Below are 17,466 nucleotides of genomic sequence, written 5' to 3' on the forward strand. Positions count from 1 at the left end.
ATGATATGATCTATCCTGGAGAATGTTCCATGAGCCCTTGAGAAGAAAGTGTATTCTGTTGTTTTTGGATGCAATGTCCTATAAATATCAATTAAGTCCATCTTGTTTAACGTATCATTTAAAGCTTGTGCTTCCTTATTTATTTTCGTTTTGGATGATCTGTCCATTGGTGAAAGTGGGGTGTTAAAGTCCCCTACTATGATTGTGCTACTGTCGATTTCCTCTTTTATGGCTGTCAGTACTTGCCTTATGTATTGAGGTGCTCCTATGTTGGCTGTATAAATATTTACAACTGTTATATCTTCTTCTTGGATTGATCCCTTAATCATTATGTAGTGTCCTTCTTTGTCTCTTGTAATAAATAGTCTTTGTTTTAAAGTTTATTTTGTCTGATATGAGAATTGCCACTCCAGCTTTCTTTCGATTTCCATCTGCATGGAATATCTTTTTCCATCCCCTCATTTTCAGTCTGTATGTGTCTCTAGGTCTGAAGTGGGTGCCTTGTAGACAGCATATATATGGGTCTTGTTTTTGTATCTATTCAGCCAGTCTATGTCTTTTGGTTGGAGCATTTAATCCATTTACATTTAAAGTAATTATCGATATGTATGTTCCTATTCCCATTTTCTTAATTGTTTTGGGTTTGTTATTGTAGGTCTTTTGCTTCTCTTGTGTTTCCTGCCTAGAGAAGTTCCTTTAGCATTTGTTTTAAAGCTGGTTTGGTGGTGCTGAATTCTCCTAGCTTTTGCTTGTCTGTAAAGGTTTTAATTTCTCTGTCCAATCTGAATGAGATTCTTGCTGGGTAGAGTAATCTTGGTTGTAGGTTTTTCCCTTTTATCACTTTAAATATGTCCTGCCACTCCCTTCTGGCTTGCAGAGTTTCTGCTGAAAGATCAGCTGTTGACCTTATGGGGGATTCCCTTGTATGTTGTTTCTTTTCCCTTGCTGCTTTTAATATTTTTTCTTTGTATTTAATTTTTGATAGTTTGATTAATATGTGTCTTGGCGTGTTTCTCCTTGGATTTATCCTGTATGGGACTCCCTGTGCTTCCTGGACTTGATTAACTATTTCCTTTCCCATATTAGGGAAGTTTTCAACTATAAACTCTTCAAATATTTTCTCAGTCCCTTTCTTTTTCTCTTCTTCTTCTGGGACCCCTATAATTCAAATGTTGGTGCATTTAATGTTATCCCAGATGTCTCTGAGACTGTCCTCAATTCTTTTCATTCTTTTTTCTTTGTTCTGCTCTGCAGCAGTTATTTCCACTATTTTATCTTCCAGGTCACTTATCCGTTCTTCTGCCTCAGTTATTCTGCTATTGATCCCTTCTAGAGAATTTTTAATTTCATTTGTTGTGTTGTTCATCACTGTTTGTTTGCTCTTTAGTTCTTCTAGGTCCTTGTTAAACATTTCTGTATTTTCTCCATTCTATTTCCAAGATTTTGGATCATCTTTACCATCATTATTCTGAATTCTTTTTCACGTAGACTGCCTATTTCCTCTTCATTTGTTAGGTCTGGTGGGTTTCTGCCTTGCTCCTTCATCTGCTGTGTGTTTCTCTGTCTTCTCATTTTGCTTAACTTACTGTGTTTGGGGTCTCCTTTTCGCAGGCTGCAGGTTCGTAGTTCCCATTGTTTTTGGTGTCTGCCCCCAGTGGCTAAGGTTGGTTCAATGGGTTGTGTAGGCTTCCTGGTGGAGGGAACTAGTGCCTGTGTTCTGGTGGATGAGGCTGGATCTTGTCTTTCTGGTGGGCAGGTCCACGTCTGGTGGTGTGTTTTGGGGTGTCTGTGGCCTTATTATGATTTTAGGCAGCTTCTCTGCTAATGGGTGGGGTTGTGTTCCTGTCTTGCTAGTTGTTTGGCATAGGATGTCCAGCACTGTAGCTTGCTGGTCGTTGAGTGGAGCTGGGTCTTGGCCTTGAGATGGAGATCTCTGGGAGATTTCTGCCGTTTGATATTATGTGGAGCTGGGATGTCTTTTGGGGACCAGTGTCCTGAACTTAGCTCTCCCACCTGAGAGGCACAGCCCTGATGCTTGGCTGGAGTACCTAGAGCCTGTAACCCACACAGCTGGTCACACAGAAATCCATGGGTCAGTGAGGACAGGTGAAACTTGAGTCTGGTTTCAACTCAAACTTGAACTCCAGAGATAACCTGTCAGGTGAACGCAGCCCCCCACGGAGAAAACTTTACACACAGCGCAGTGAGCCACCCTGTGACTCCCTCCTCAGCACCTCCTGGCGGTTCTATCTTTTAAAACTGAAATCTTTGGTTCATATTTTAGCCCTCTGATTTTAAGCCATTTTATAATATAACTGATAATACATTATATATATTACATAAAGCCTGTAGGAGTACTAAATTATGGCAGCTATTGAGCAGCAAATTTATATAGGAAACAGAAGAAATCCTATCAAAAATGCTGATGCTCAGAGAAATTCATTGACTCCTGGTTCTATAAGAGAAACAGTCCCACAAAAAATCAGGCCATATGTATGAAGATAAAACACTTCTATCCTGGACGGAACAAAGAAGGTCACTGACTCCTTCAAATGAAGCAGTGGGCCCAGTTTGTGGCATACAGCTTATTAAAGGCCTATTTAGTGACTAGTGGAACAGCAATGAGTTTTAGAAAGAGCTGAAAATTATCAAGGAAGTAATCTAAAATAGTTTATTCAAAGCCAAGAAAACCCAATACCAACATTCTAATCAAGAGAAGCTGTACTTGGGTATATACACCTAAAGGTGACAACTAGACCTTAAAAAAATTACTTTAAAACACTTTTTAAAAATCTACCTTTGATATATGTATATGTATAGCTGATTCACTTTGTTATAAAGCAGAAACGAACACACCACTGTAAAGCAATTATACTCCAATAAAGATGTTAAATAAATAAATAAATAAATAAATAAATCTACCTTTGAGACGCTCTAATAAATCAATCTGTCCAGACGAAGCCATAGCTTCATCTTCAATACTTCCTTGTAGTTGTTTAAGTACTTCCTGTAAAAAAGAACAGAATGTATTAACATGACAAAATTCTAAGTAATTTTTTTTTAATAATATGAACTTAATTTTTTAAATTTTTAAAAAACTTTTTGGCTGCATTGGGTCTTCGTTGCTGCGTGTGGGCTTCTCATTGCGGTGGCTTCTCTTGTTGCAGAGATGGGCTCTAGGCACGCAGGCTCAGTAGTTGTGATGCGTAGGCTCAGTAGTTGTGGCTCATGGGCTTAGCTGCTCCATGGCATGTGGGATCTTCCCGGACCAGAGATCAAACCCGTGTCCCCTGCATTGGCAGGCAGATTCTTAACTACTGTGCCACCAGGGAAGTCCCCTAAATAACTTTTTGAAGACATGCTTCTACATTTCTTGGCATTTAGGTCTGCTTGGGGAACAAAGTGATTTCAGATCTATCTGAAAACGTATCATAAATTGTAAAGTACTCTACATATATTACCTATTGCTAATTATGAATAATAAATTATAGCCCAACAACAGTGATATTTTGTGATAATGGTGATTATGGGTAGTCTCCATGCAATATACTATATATATGGAATAGTTAAGATATATTATCTGCAACTTCTGAAATAATATAGCAAAGCGGATCATTCTCATCTTTCAGAGAGATCAACTGAGACTCAAAGACTTGCCCGAGGCACAAAAGCTAGTTACCTGTTTAAAATCCATGTCTCTTAAGCTTATACCAACATGGCCATGAAAAACACCAGATTAACACAGTATGCTGTTTTATTTAACACCCCAATAAACAGCAAGCTTTTACATACTACATTTATGTACATTCTGCTAGTACACTGATTTATAATCAGCAGATAGTTAAGTGACTGTATGCTCACTGTCTCCTGACTTTTGATCCATTATTTCCTTTCCCATCTAAATCCTTCTGTTGATAAATTTTTGTCAAAGAAGGTTGGGAACTTCCATCTTCTATTAGTTTTTCTGTAATTTATATACATTTACATTTTGTATATTCTGAGGCATCCCATTCTAGTTCACAGCAGAATCTTTTGTTGGCCAACTAGGTTTCCAAATGCAAAACAGTGTATTTGAACATTTACAATCTTATAGCTATGGGCAGTGTTCCTCTATATGAAAAATGATCCATAAATAGATTGAAAAGGAAATCTGTCAAAAAGTGAGTAAATGTAGCAAAGACAACTTCACTGGTTTACCTTGACAGTGACATTATAAGCATTAAGAAAAGAATCCCTATGTTAACAACAAGAAATAGCCTGTGACCTTAAGATCTGACCTTCAAATAATAGACCATGTTGGAGGTTAAAAGGCTTAGATAAGTAGACGTGGGACGTGGGACATGGAGGTGACGGATATCCACGTTCAGAAATTATGTCAGAGTGTATCACAACTGTGGGATAGGAAATAAATTTGCACAGGGATGCCTTTCTCGAATGAATGTAGATTACTCTAAAACATTTAGTATAAACATCAGGACACCATCTCTTCCATAAAGTTTGAGATTACCACTGTAGGCTACCTGCAGTGTTTAGGATCCCAATTCTCCTTCCATCCACTGCTGCTTGTAGTCTTTCAATGACCCTTTAATCTTATCACTATTTCTTATAATCCCCAGTCTCACAATTCAACAACTGCCTTTCTCAAATAACTTCCAATTATATGTCTAATCCTAACCTCACTTGCAAATTTCAGACTCACTTTCCCAGTATGACTGATGCTTTACATTCAGTGCATCTGGATGATATGCACTGCACATGTAAATGTCCGAACTATCATTTTGTGTCACTAAAACCTTTTCTTCGCCTTGTATTCCTTCAGTTAAATGGCAGTAGCCTTCTTTTGTACCTCCAGGCTCAAATCCTCAGCATCCCCTCCTTCATCTTCCCAATCAGTTATCAAATTCTGTATTCTAGCTCTATTATCTCTCTTATAGCCATCTCTTTTCTATTCTTACTGTCACTATCCTGATTATTAACCTCAAAACTACTAAAATAAACTCCTAAATGGTCCTACCTTGCACAGAACTATCCGAGTAAGCCTTTTAAAACACAGCTCTGATCAGGTCTCTCTTTATACAAGATTATTCTCCAAAGCCTATCATCAAGAGTTCGCAGTGGTATTCTATGGAAGTTAGAATTGCAAGCAAATTTTTTGCTTGTTTTTGGTTTCCTAATTTTAAAACAACAGGTATTACAAAAAAAATATTGTTTTTAGAAAAGGTACAAGTACTTAAGAGTTCAAAAACAACAAGAAAAAGAAATCCTTGGCATCTCATAGGACATATACCTGATTTTTCAAAACTAATGGCACATTAACAGTTTTTAAGAAACATGTTAAAAAATAATAAAGAAGAATTAAAATAACATCAACAATAGAAATTAAAAGGCTATATAAACCTGCATGTCCAACAATAAAGGATTAAATAAATTTATGGCATTAGCCATACAATGGAATATTACAGAACTATGAAAATATTATAAAATATTTAGTGACATAAAAAGATGACTTATATTAAATTAAAAAGCATGCTTCAAAATACGATCCCATTAAATGCATGCCTGCATAAAATGCACAGAGAGAAAAATATACACATTATCAAAGGTTACTGCTGGTATTAAAAACATTTTTTAAATGGGTGATTTTGATATCTCTTTTTGTTTGCCCATATTTCCTAATTTTTAAAAACAGTAAATATGCACAGCTTGTAATATGTTTTTTTTAAGTTTCTGTGCATGTGGTTAGAAGTCTGTTGATAAAAGTTCTAACCACAAAAGTAAATAAAACTATTGAAATTTAAGGTTTAAAAAAATTTTTTTTAAGACTTTCAAAGCAGACACCTTGGAAGCTACTCATTCCAATATGTTCCATTAAACTTTTTTTGTACATTCTGAGTTATGAACCTCACCAAAAAAAGAAAAAAAAAAGCACACGTTATTAATTCATAGTTAGATCCAGTTACCTTCCCTCACGATGACATCATCCAGCATGACTACATTACTCACTACTTTGTTGTGAATAGTTTATGGCTATTCCATGATAAAAATTAGCCCTAATTTTTTTTCTGCTTTACTGAGATACAACATACATATGAAAAGTACACCAATATTAAGTTTCTGATGTAATCTAAGTATCCATGTAATCACTACCCAGGGAAGACACAGAACATTTCCAGCATCTCAGAAGGTTCCCTTTTGTCCCTTACCAATCAATATTCACTCCCCAGAGGTAACCAGTATTCTGATTTCTGTGTCTATTAGTTGGCATGCTTGTGAACTGCATATAAATGAAATCATACAGTATACAGTCTTTTGTGTCTCACGTTTTTTGCTCACCAAAATTTCTATGAGATTTATTCATGCTGTTGCATGTATCAGCTATTTTTTTTTTAATGCTATGTAGTTATCCACTGTATGAATGCACCTCAACTGATTTATCCTTTATTCTCCCTCTTGATGGACATTTGGGTTGTTGCCAGTTTGGAGGCTATTATGAAGAATGCTACTATGAACATTTTTGCACATATCTTCAGGTGGACACATGCACTCACTTCTCTTGAGTATATATCTGGAAGTTTAAACGCTGAGTCATAGGGTTTAACTTTAAAAGAAACTGCTGAATGGTTTTCCAAAGATGATGTGCCATTTTATACTCCTACCAGCAATGTATAAGCATCTTGATGTTCCACATTTGGCATGATCAGTCTTTTAAATTTTAGTGATTTCATATATATGGAATTTAAGAAAAAAATGTCATGAAGAACCTAGGGGTAAAGCAGGAATAAAGACGCAGACCTCTTAGAGAACGGACTTGAGGTTATGGGGAGGGGGAAGGGTGAGCTGTGACAGGGCGAGAGAGAGTCATGGGCATATACACACTAACAAACGCAGTAAGGTAGATAGCTAGTGGGAAGCAGCCGCATGGCACAGGGATATTGGCTCGGTGCTTTGTGACAGCCTGGAGGGGTGGGATGGGGAGGGTGGGAGGGAGGGAGACGCAACAGGGAAGACATATGGGAACATATGTTTATGTATGACTGATTCACTTTGTTATAAAGCAGAAACTAACACACCATTGTAAAGCAATTATACCCCAATAAAGATGTTAAAAAAAAAAAAAATTTTAGTGATTTGATTAGGAATGAAATGATATTTGCACTTCCCTGAGGATAAAGGATGTTGAATCCCTTTACATGTGCTTACTGACCATTTACCTTCCTTTCTGAATTGTCTTTTCAAGTTTTGGGCCAGATTTTAAAAACTGGACTTTTAAAATTCTTGGTTTGTAAAAATTCTTTGTATATTCTGAACCAAGTCCTTTATCAGATATACGTACTGCAAATATTTTCTTCCAGTCTATGCTTTGTCTTTTCATTTTCTTAATGAAGTCTTGAATAGATTTTAAGTTTTAAATTTGATGACATTCATTTTATACCTTTTTTTCTTTTATGTTTAGAGCTTTATGTGTACTAAGAAATTTTGCCTTCATGAAGGTCAAAGCGATATTACCCTATATTTTCTTCCAGAAACATAATGGAGTCTTTTGATGAACAAAAGCTGTTGGTTTTAATGATGTCCCACTGATAAATTTTTAGTACTTTGGCATTCTATTTAAGAAATCTTTGCCTACTCTAAGGAGATGAAGCTATTCCCTAAGTTTTCTTCCAGAAGGAAACTGTTCTGTTTTCACATTTACATTTTTTGCATATGATTTACTTGAATTACTTTTTTGCATATGATTTGAGGTAGAGCTCTTGGTTCTTTTTTGGTTTTTTTCCTTTATACAGATATTTAATTGCCTCTGCACCATTTATTGAAAAGACCAGCCTTTCCCCACTGATCTGCAGGGATGCCTGGATCATAAATCAGGTGACCATATATATGTAGGTATTTTTCTCAACTCTATTGCTGTTAGTCTACTAATCTACTCTAATTACCACATTGTCTTAATAACTTTACAACAGCTTTACATTAATTCTCAGCTACTACGCCTTTAAATATTACTTTTGCTCCATTCTCTTCCCCTGCCCCTTCTAAGACTTCAATTATACTTGCTTTTACCTATTTGCCTGTGTCCCTCGTGACTCTTACATACTTTTTGTTTTCCATTTTTCTTCCTCTTCTGTGCTTCAGTTTGGATATTTTTCTATTGACCTTTCTACATGTTCACTAATTCTATCTTCTCACTAGTTCATTAATCCTGTGTTTAATCTGTGACCAAGCCCATCCAATAAGTTAATGTCAAAAATATTTCAGTTATAGAATATCTATATGACTCTTCTTAATTACAGATTCCAATTCTCTGTCAAGATTTTCTGATTTTTCATCCATTTAATCCAACCTTTTCTTTTTTTTTTTTGCGGTACGTGGGCCTCTCACTGTTGTGGCCTCTCCCGTTGCGGAGCACAGGCTCCGGACACGCAGGCTCAGCGGCCATGGTTCACAGGCCCAGCCGCTCCGCAGAATGTGGGATCTTCCCGGACCGGGGCACGAACCTGTGTCCCCTGCATCGGCAGGCGGACTCTCAACCACTGCGCCACCAGGGAAGCCCCAACCTTTTCTTTTTTCTCAAAACATTTAAATTATGTTAAAATCTTTGACTACTAATTACAACACATGGATCATCTTGGGATTTGCTTCTATTTTCTATTTGTTCTTTTGATTAGCAGTCATTTTCCTATTTCTTTGTATTTCTTGTAACTTTTAACTGCATGCTAGTCATTATGTATACAAGAATAATAAAGACTTCAGATCAGATTTTGCCTCAAAGAGTTTGCCCTTTCCACCACTGGGGTCTGATTTCCTTCATTCAATAGCTGAAAATAGGTTGCAGGTGCAGTTTAAGTGAACTTCATATCTGATTTGGTTTGCCAAGTTCCTTGAATGTCTCTCTCCTCTACACTTAAACTGAGGAGACCTGTTGTACGAGTATTCCTCTAGCAGGACATGGCCTCCTAACATCCTGCCTCCACAGTCCATCCCCAGCATCCTTCCCCACAGCAAGACTCAGCCAATGCCCCATGCATTTTGAGAAAATTTGGGAAAACTAGCCATGCATTTGGAGCTCCTCTAAATGTCAATACTTCACATCTGCCCATGTGTTTGTCAAGACCTCCAACAGTTTCTTTCCTCCAGTAGAGTCCTGTGCCAGTGATGAATTATCAGTCTGTCCCTAGAAATAGCAAATACCCCTGGGGAGGAAAATTACCAGTGATCTCAGCTCATCTAGAAAGGGCTCTTTCCTCTTAGGAATTTTAGTTAATACAGTCCTTGATGATTTCACACTTCTCCAATGTCTTTAAAAGTACGATTTTAATTTTTTGTCCAGTGTTTTCTAGTTGCTGCAGTAGTACTGAATGATTGCCTGGGGCTGCATGCTGCATACAACCTTAAAGAAGTCCTCAATTTCAGAGTGTTTAAGAGAAAATGCAACACAACTACAAAGCAATTCCAAATAAAATACTTCAAAAAAATGTTTTGAGAAACAACAGCTTTTTAAATTAATATGTAAATTTTAAAGGAGAGAATATTCATTTGTCTTTATAAATTCTGGAAGTTTTTTTTTTTTTTTTTTTTTTGCGGTACGTGGGCCTCTCACTGTTGTGGCGTCTCCCGTTGCGGAGTACAGGCTCCGGATGCGCAGGCTCAGCGGCCATGGCTCTGGAAGTTTGGTTTTAAAAAATTACTTAGTTACATTACATAATCACATTATTTTAAAAAACATTTTAAGATTTTAAAAACATCAGAAACTTAATTATTAGAGACAAAATATGCTGTGGTCATATCAGTAAATAGGAAATATTTATCAATGATCAACTGTGTCATTTCAAGGGGGTTTCTGCTTGACTCACTTCTGTTTTTCTCAATATATCATAGTTATTTATTCTCTTCATTACCAGATAAAAGTACACTTGGTAATTAAATCTTCAAAATAAATTATGAAATGTGCCAATTTGAATTTCTACTTCTCATTTTTTCTTATACTCTGAAAATAAAAGATGCTTTCCATGTATGGTTTTATAGTTTACAGAGCAAGTTATAAATATTTCATTTTGCTAAAATACAAAAAAGATAATAATAGTTGATTAATATTTTACCTAAAGATAATTTTTTCTATACCATGCCATATCTCAGTTTAAATGCTTCACAACACACCATATTTACCTTGTTGCTATGCTCACCATTTTAAAGTAAATTACGTTCATTTCTAGCCCTGGAGTAAAAAATATAATACATAATTTCTCTTAAGTTTAGCTGTAATTGCTGCATTTATCTGATCTAAATCCCACAAAATCTGTATTTTATTTTAATTACAGAAATGTCAAGTATATACATAAATGTAGAGAACAATGTAACAAACTCCTATGTATCCTCACATCTTACTTCAGTAACTATCAACTCATGGGCTTCTTTCATCTACACCCATAACCATTTTCTCCTTTCCCCTACAACCCAAATTTATCTGAAAAACAAATCTCAGACACACTGTTTCTTCTGTAAAAAAATTTGATATACGGTCTTCCCTGGTGGCGCAGTGGATGAGAGTCCGCCTGCCGATGCAGGGGACACGAGTTTGTGCCCCGGTCCGGGAAGATCCCACATGCTGCGGAGCGGCTGGGCCCGTGAGCCATGGCCGCTGAGCCTGCGCGTCCGGAGCCTGTGCTCCGCAACAGAAGAGGCCACAATAGTGAGAGGCCCGCGTACCGCAAAAAAAAAAAAAAAAATTCGATATGTATATTTACACAGGGATTCTTTCTAAACACAACCACAATGCCATCATTATACCTAAAAAATAAGCATTTCCTTAATATTCTCAAATATACAGTGTTCACATTCCCTTAACTGTTGTACACATACTTTCCTGACACACACACACAAAATACTTTTATAGTATCAATGACATGTAATCAATAGCAAAGCAGTATTCTCTTTTGCCACTAGATGGTACTACTGCATAAACTTCAGAAATCCTGAGACATCTAGTTGGAGGAGACACACCTTGCCTTCCATAGAGTAAATATGTTAATGATCAGTAAACATAATTCAAGATCATATGATGTATTCCAAAGTTTAGTAAGTGATTTTATGAGAAATAACCATTGTTTTGGATTAACTTTAATCCAGTGTAAGAAGTGCCAATGTTTCCAAGTGTCTTTTCACAACTCGATATTCTAAGACAAAATAAACAGGCCATGGTTCCTATTCTTTAACACCATACATAAAGCCTCTTAAAAGGAGAGATACATAAATAATTTCAGTACAAGGTCGTAACTGCTATGATAACATACACCCAATCCTGAAGAAATACGTGGATGGCTTAGCAAGGATGTCTGTAAAAGCACTTGCTGAGTAATAATCAATTCACAGTTGAATTCAGACAATATTAGTATTTAATTAGTATTTAATATTAAATAGTAATATTCATGATGTATATTATACCACATGGCTAAGAGGTCACCCTGATATTCCACTGTAGAAATTTAAGGGTCTGACTTGTATTGTTACTCTGAGAGACATTCCATTTCAACATAGAGATGGATCTAAAGATAGGTTAAAATGTTTCCCAAAAATGAATTTTGAATTTGCTCAAGTAGTTTAAAAAAAAAACCCAACAACTTTTAAAAGGGACCTCAGAATTCTGCACTACAAAAGAGACATTGAGATAGGCATGCCAGGAAGAATTCCCTACTAAGTATACTTCTGAAGTAGATGAAAGAGTAGTCCTGCTGGGAATTTTAAGTTTTTTATCTTTAAACTTTTAAAACCACATGCCATGTACAATAATTTTAGATATATTATGTTGATCTGTGTTAAAATACCAGACTATACTTTTTTAACCTAGTAGGTAATTGAGTCAGCTGTTTTTAAGGTCACCCAAAGTCTGTGGTGAGAAAAAATGTTTCTTTATAGTCTACTTAATCTCCAAAAGGACTTGAGGTAGGTATCTTGGAGATCTGTCAATTGCTACTGCCATAGAAATAGGCAATTAGAGTGGAAAAGATTTATAGATACATAGGGAGGGAGGGAGGGAGGGAGAGTAAGAAAAAGAGAGAGAGAGAAAGAAAGAGAGAGAGAAAAAGAAAGAAAGAGAAAGAAAGAAAAAGAAAGAAAAGCTCATATGAGTAAAAGGCTGAACTGTTATGATAATGAATACAAAAGTAAAAGAGGAGCAAAATAGTTCAGTGATATACAGAAGCTTGAAGAATAAGGGAGACCTCAAAATGCATGGAAAAAGAACTAGAAGAGACTAGGAAATGAATACGGAATAAGAGTAGTGAGCAGACAGGAAGAAGGGGTCGGAAACCCAGATGGTTAAAATAGCCAAGGCACAGAAACAACACGTAGCAGGAAGAATTTTTTAAAAGAGAAGGAGGTAACAGTTTTGTTGAATCTCCAATTCTATAAAGTTATTAAATTCAGGGAGAGGAGAATCTGCCTAAGTAGCTGGAAATTAAAACAGTTAAAGTTTTAACCTTAATTATTTTGAAATTAGAACATATTTTCCCCAGTGCAGACTTAATATTTTATAACTTGTCGTGGAGGTTATCACAGCTTTTCAATGTTATTTGGGAAACCAATTTCAGGGCGTGAAGGTGTCATGGAAATCATCTATGCTACTGCAATGACTGTATTTTCCAAATAAGGCAACTTCTAGAAGGGTACCCTAGAGTATGTAGTTTAGCTTATGGCAAAACCAGGAACAGGACCAGGTACTGACTTTCAGTTCAGGACTCTTCCCACTAGGGCACCCTGATTTTCTTGATCATCTATCATTGCAGCACTTAAGTGAAGACAAGATCTGAGAGAGTTGGGGATGATGGCAATATTTAATACTTGAGATATATTCTAAGGTTGTGAGGCTAGTTTCTATGAATTACACAGAATACCCACCCTCACTATAGTGACGGTTAAGTTGGCCTTTTATTTTTAAGCTTAAAAATAACTAAGAACTAACTAATGAGTCACTGGGGTTTTACAATCATTTTATTTATATGATTTGCTGGATGAATTCAAAACATTTTGTTTAAAAATATAAATGTTAACTTTTGCAAGAAAGAGTTTACATATTACTGCTTAACTTACAACACACTTTTAAGTAAGTGAAGTGTCTAATCCCAAGTTTACAGAAAGGAGTACTGAATAAAAATGGATAAACTACAATTAAAAGTCACAGTCTTGATACCTTCATATTAGATGCCTCAGTTTCCAGTTTTGTAAGATGATTGGAATTATCTTCTAGCTCTTGTCGAAGATTTGAGTTCTCCATCTTCAGTGCCTCAACTTGCTTTAACAACTGATCATATGAAGCTGCAGCCATCCTTGGCTACCCTTGGACCTATAAGGTTAAAAAGGATTTTGAAATTCACTACTAAAAATATAGTGGCTGCTTGTTTACAAAGAAAGGGATAAACAAAACCCTGGAGACACTTAATAAGAAGAATTGTGTTTATGTAGTAGTTTCCATCTCAAAACAATATTGGGCAAAGTAGCAGCATCTTTCTAAGAGGATGAAATACTGGGGTCTTAATTAAAGACAGATAGGGCTAAAATAGAAGAGAACTTCAGTAGTGTTTGAAAACATTTGTCTTTTCACAGGTGGATGAGATTTCTATCAGGTTAGAATTTTTTAGAAGGTTTTAAAGATATTTTAAATGGCAAGACTTAGGAAATATAATCATTGATAAGAAATTTATTTATATTGGTAATATTAATTTATTTCTCGATTTTTTCCAATAGTCACATAATTTTAAAGCCAGAATGGATTAATGAGATTAGGTATTGCATTCTACCACTTTTCATTTGATAAAAGGCTAGTCTCAAACATTATCCATAGGGAAGTATGAAGTTCCAAGAAGGCATCATTAAAAAGGCCGTCATTAACAAAATGGACACAAGGGAGAAGTTTAGATTGAGACTTCAAATCTTTTAGATAGAAAGATGATAATAATTACTAGTATAAATTCTAATACATTCATCCAAAAGGATGAATATAACAGGCCATGCTATGGCATATGCATCTTGGGACCCACTGTGTTCAGACTGAGGCTGAAAGACACTTAAAGAAAACTGATGACTTCAGCAGTAGAGACTGTCAAAGAGAAGTGAAGAAGAGCCTGGCTGTTAATTACAAGACTATGAAAGAAGAGGGGAGAAAAGAAAGATATAGAAGATAGCCAGGTAACAAGAGGTCCTTGGCCTGAAGAATTAGAGAATGCTAGGAGTTACCTTCAGACTAACCAAGTTTCAAAGACCCAGATTCTCTTTTTAGTTTAATCCCAAACTCACTTAGGAATACATAAAATTCTACCTATATTTAAAAGCTAAAAAGTATAACAAAGTTTGTACTCAAGCAATACTTAAAGATCTGGACATTAAAAAAAATGTTTCTGTAATAAAAATCCACTGCACAAAATAAGGCAGACAAATTATAACACTGGCTAGTCATGACAATATTGGGGGTTCAACAACTGGAAGGTCCCTAACAAGGGAAATCAAGGGACTCAAGTCTCGTCTGTTCACGAATGGCTAGAGTCAATGATAAACCTGGTGCAACCCACCGATTCCTGAGGAGGAAACGGAATCCTGGGAGGTGGGGATCACTCACAAAAGTCTTTACTGCTGAAAAGAATGACTTGTATTTGGAGATCTGGGTCTTAATTTCAGTCTTGGTCCTGTTTTTACCTTTGCCCCTTCATTGAAATTCACTTCACCATTTGTACAGTGGACATTTACTACCTGTTCTAATATAATTTACAGGGATATTATTAGAATTAAGAAACAAAAGGAGGGTCTAAAAATAAAAGTGCTGTGTAAGTTATATTATGAAAATACACTTGAAACATAACTTCCTTAGTAAGACCTACTGTTGATCTATTGTTGTAAGCCCCAGTCCCCCAACCAATGGACAAGAGGTGAAGAATAATTCACCCTCTTGAAAAAGACAGAGATGTCTCAAAAACAAGGGAGAAATTCATAGGTGGGGTCACTTATCTGTTTTACACCATACCACTAATAAGCAGGTCTGGAAAGAGGTAGCACATTAAAAACCATGTGACAGAAGTGGGGGTCTGACAGTATTTAATAATGTAAGCCCTAAAATTCTTCATTTCAAATAAAATCCTAACAGGTAATTTTCCACTAAAACAATAAAATAAGAGAAAAGGTAATAACACAGAGAAAGAGCAAAGTACACAGAAGTATGCTAAGACACAGAGGTTATAACCTCACACAATCACAAAAAGAACCAGATGGGCAAAATGAACACGAGACTACTAAAAGTGCTCTTCACTGGAGGGAAAAGAATTCAGCCCTTCAGATGGACAATTAAAACATTTGATCATGGGACTTCCCTGGTGGTCCAGTGGTTAAGACTCCACACTCTCAATGCAGGGGGTCCGGGTTCGATCCCTGGTCAGGGAAATAGATCCCGCATGCTGCAACTGAGGCCCAGCGCAGCCAAATAAATAAATAAATATTTAAAAAAAATTTTTGATCACCTTTTTTCCCCCCTCCAGAATCAAATCATTTAAGTCACTTCTGCTTTAGAAAGCAGGGTGCTTTGATACAATTTTACAGGAAAAATAAGACGTTTCATGGAGTAATACTTTGCCTTATACCCTTGCAGGATGTTGCAGCCATCCCTAAGTCAAAACTGCTTACTGAAAAATTTAAGAACTCATTAATTTATTTTAGAAAGCCTTTTATACAATCACATGAATTTCATACCAAATATATCTCAAATGAAAGTCACTCAGCATCATTAAAAATATCAAAATTTATCACATGAAATGGGGAAAAACTCTGAATCTTTCACGCTACTGAGAATATACAAAGATCTAAATTTGTTTTTCAGTAAGGATACCCAGTAAAGAGATCCTCACCCCTTAAGAGTAGGGTAGGGGAGAAGAAAGCAAAAGGACTGTTATTTAGATTTTTATCCAAATGTTGACTGGAAAACAAATTTACCAGTATCCTAAGAAATTAATGCAAGGAGGCAGAAAAGTTTAGGCAGGCAATTAAAATTAAGTCTGAAGGATGCAATTAGAATTAAATATGAAGGATTCTTTATTATAATTTAAGAAGTTTGGGATCACTTTTTAAAAAATTAGTTAAACTGCTTTTATTATTTGTTTGTTTTTGTGGTACGCGGGCCTCTCACTGCTGCGGCCTCTCCCATTGCGGAGCACAAGCTCCGGACGCAGATGCGCAGGCCCAGCGGCTATGGTCACGGGCCCAGCCGCTCCGCGGCATGTGGGATCTTCACGGACTGGGGCACGAACCCGCATCCCCTGAATCGGCAGGTGGACCCCCAAGCACTGCACCACCAGGGAAGCCCTATTGTTTTGTTTTAATGAATTAAAAAAAAAAGATGTATTTGCCAGTACTGTTGATGGTAATGAAAAAAGAGGAAAATACCAATAGAAAGAAGAAACCAAAAGAGTCATAAAAGACTACTTTGCTCAATTCTATGTAAATAAATTTGAAAACTAAATGAAATAGATAATTTACTAGAAAATGTAATTTATCAAAACTAACAACAAAAAGAGATGGAAAATCTAAAATTTACAACAAAAATCACTATTATAAAATCGACATTATTCAACATATTAATGGGTCTACACAGAAGAAAAATATTATCATGCCAAAGGTGATGAAAAGATGCTTTACAAATTCAATGTCCAGTTTTGTTGAAAATACTCAATATAATAGGACACTTTTTTTTTTTTAAACACAATATATAGCAGCCCAAAGCCAGTACCACAGAATATGGAAACACTGGGTATACTATATTCCTAAACTAAGGGAAAGCCCATTTTTACCACTCTTACTCATTGTACCAGTCAACACAATTAAAGAATGAAATTAGAAAGGAATACTATTGGCAGATGATATAATTATATACCTAGAATATCCAAAAGAATCAACTAAATATTACCACAACAAGATAGTCTAGTAATTTAGTGTAGTACAAAATATACAGAAACCTTTCCTTTATATGTGTAAAGAGAAACCAAAAGAATCAACTAAATATTACCACAACAAGATAGTCTAGTAATTTAGTGTAGTACAAAATATACAGAAACCTTTCCTTTGTATGTGTAAAGAGAAACCAGATAGAAGATGAAATGGAAGAAAAGATCTTATTTATAATAAAAAAACACAGGCAAAAAACCCCCAAAAACCAAAACAAAAACAAAAAAAGCACAGGCATGAACTGAACAAAGAGTTCAAAACATATTATGAGAAAACTATAAAATGCTTCTGAAAGACACAAAGGTACATTTCAACAAATGGAAAGACATACCTTGTTTGTGTACATAAAGATTCAGTATCATAAAGATGTCATTTCTCCCTAAGTTAATTTATAAATTTTACATGGTCCCAATACAAATATTATATGACTGGTTTTTATTTTGTTTTCTGCAGCTAGAAAACTGAAAAAAACAAGCAAAAAAGGGAAAACATGAA

The 17,466-nt window shown here is 35.8% G+C and overlaps 1 protein-coding gene across 19 annotated transcripts in view; it reads right to left on the reverse strand.

Annotated features, from left to right (window-relative positions):
* The window catches only part of APC (APC regulator of WNT signaling pathway), a 139,394-nt gene that overhangs the window by 77,780 nt on the left and 44,148 nt on the right, over positions 1–17,466 (reverse strand). For 10 of the 19 annotated variants that reach the window (XM_067731429.1, XM_067731427.1, XM_067731428.1 and 7 more), the window contains exons 2-3: positions 13,181–13,333; positions 2,923–3,007 (exon numbers count right to left, since the gene is read on the reverse strand). In XM_067731429.1, coding sequence (XP_067587530.1) covers positions 2,923–3,007; positions 13,181–13,315 — 220 coding nt within the window. In that variant the 5' untranslated portion in view covers positions 13,316–13,333. The remainder of the gene's footprint in view (positions 1–2,922; positions 3,008–13,180; positions 13,334–17,466) is intronic. The other 9 variants (XM_067731435.1, XM_067731432.1, XM_067731441.1 and 6 more) reach the window with 1 other exon arrangement.

This window comes from Pseudorca crassidens, chromosome 3 (genome assembly GCF_039906515.1).
Source record: "Pseudorca crassidens isolate mPseCra1 chromosome 3, mPseCra1.hap1, whole genome shotgun sequence".
NCBI lineage: Eukaryota > Metazoa > Chordata > Mammalia > Artiodactyla > Delphinidae > Pseudorca > Pseudorca crassidens.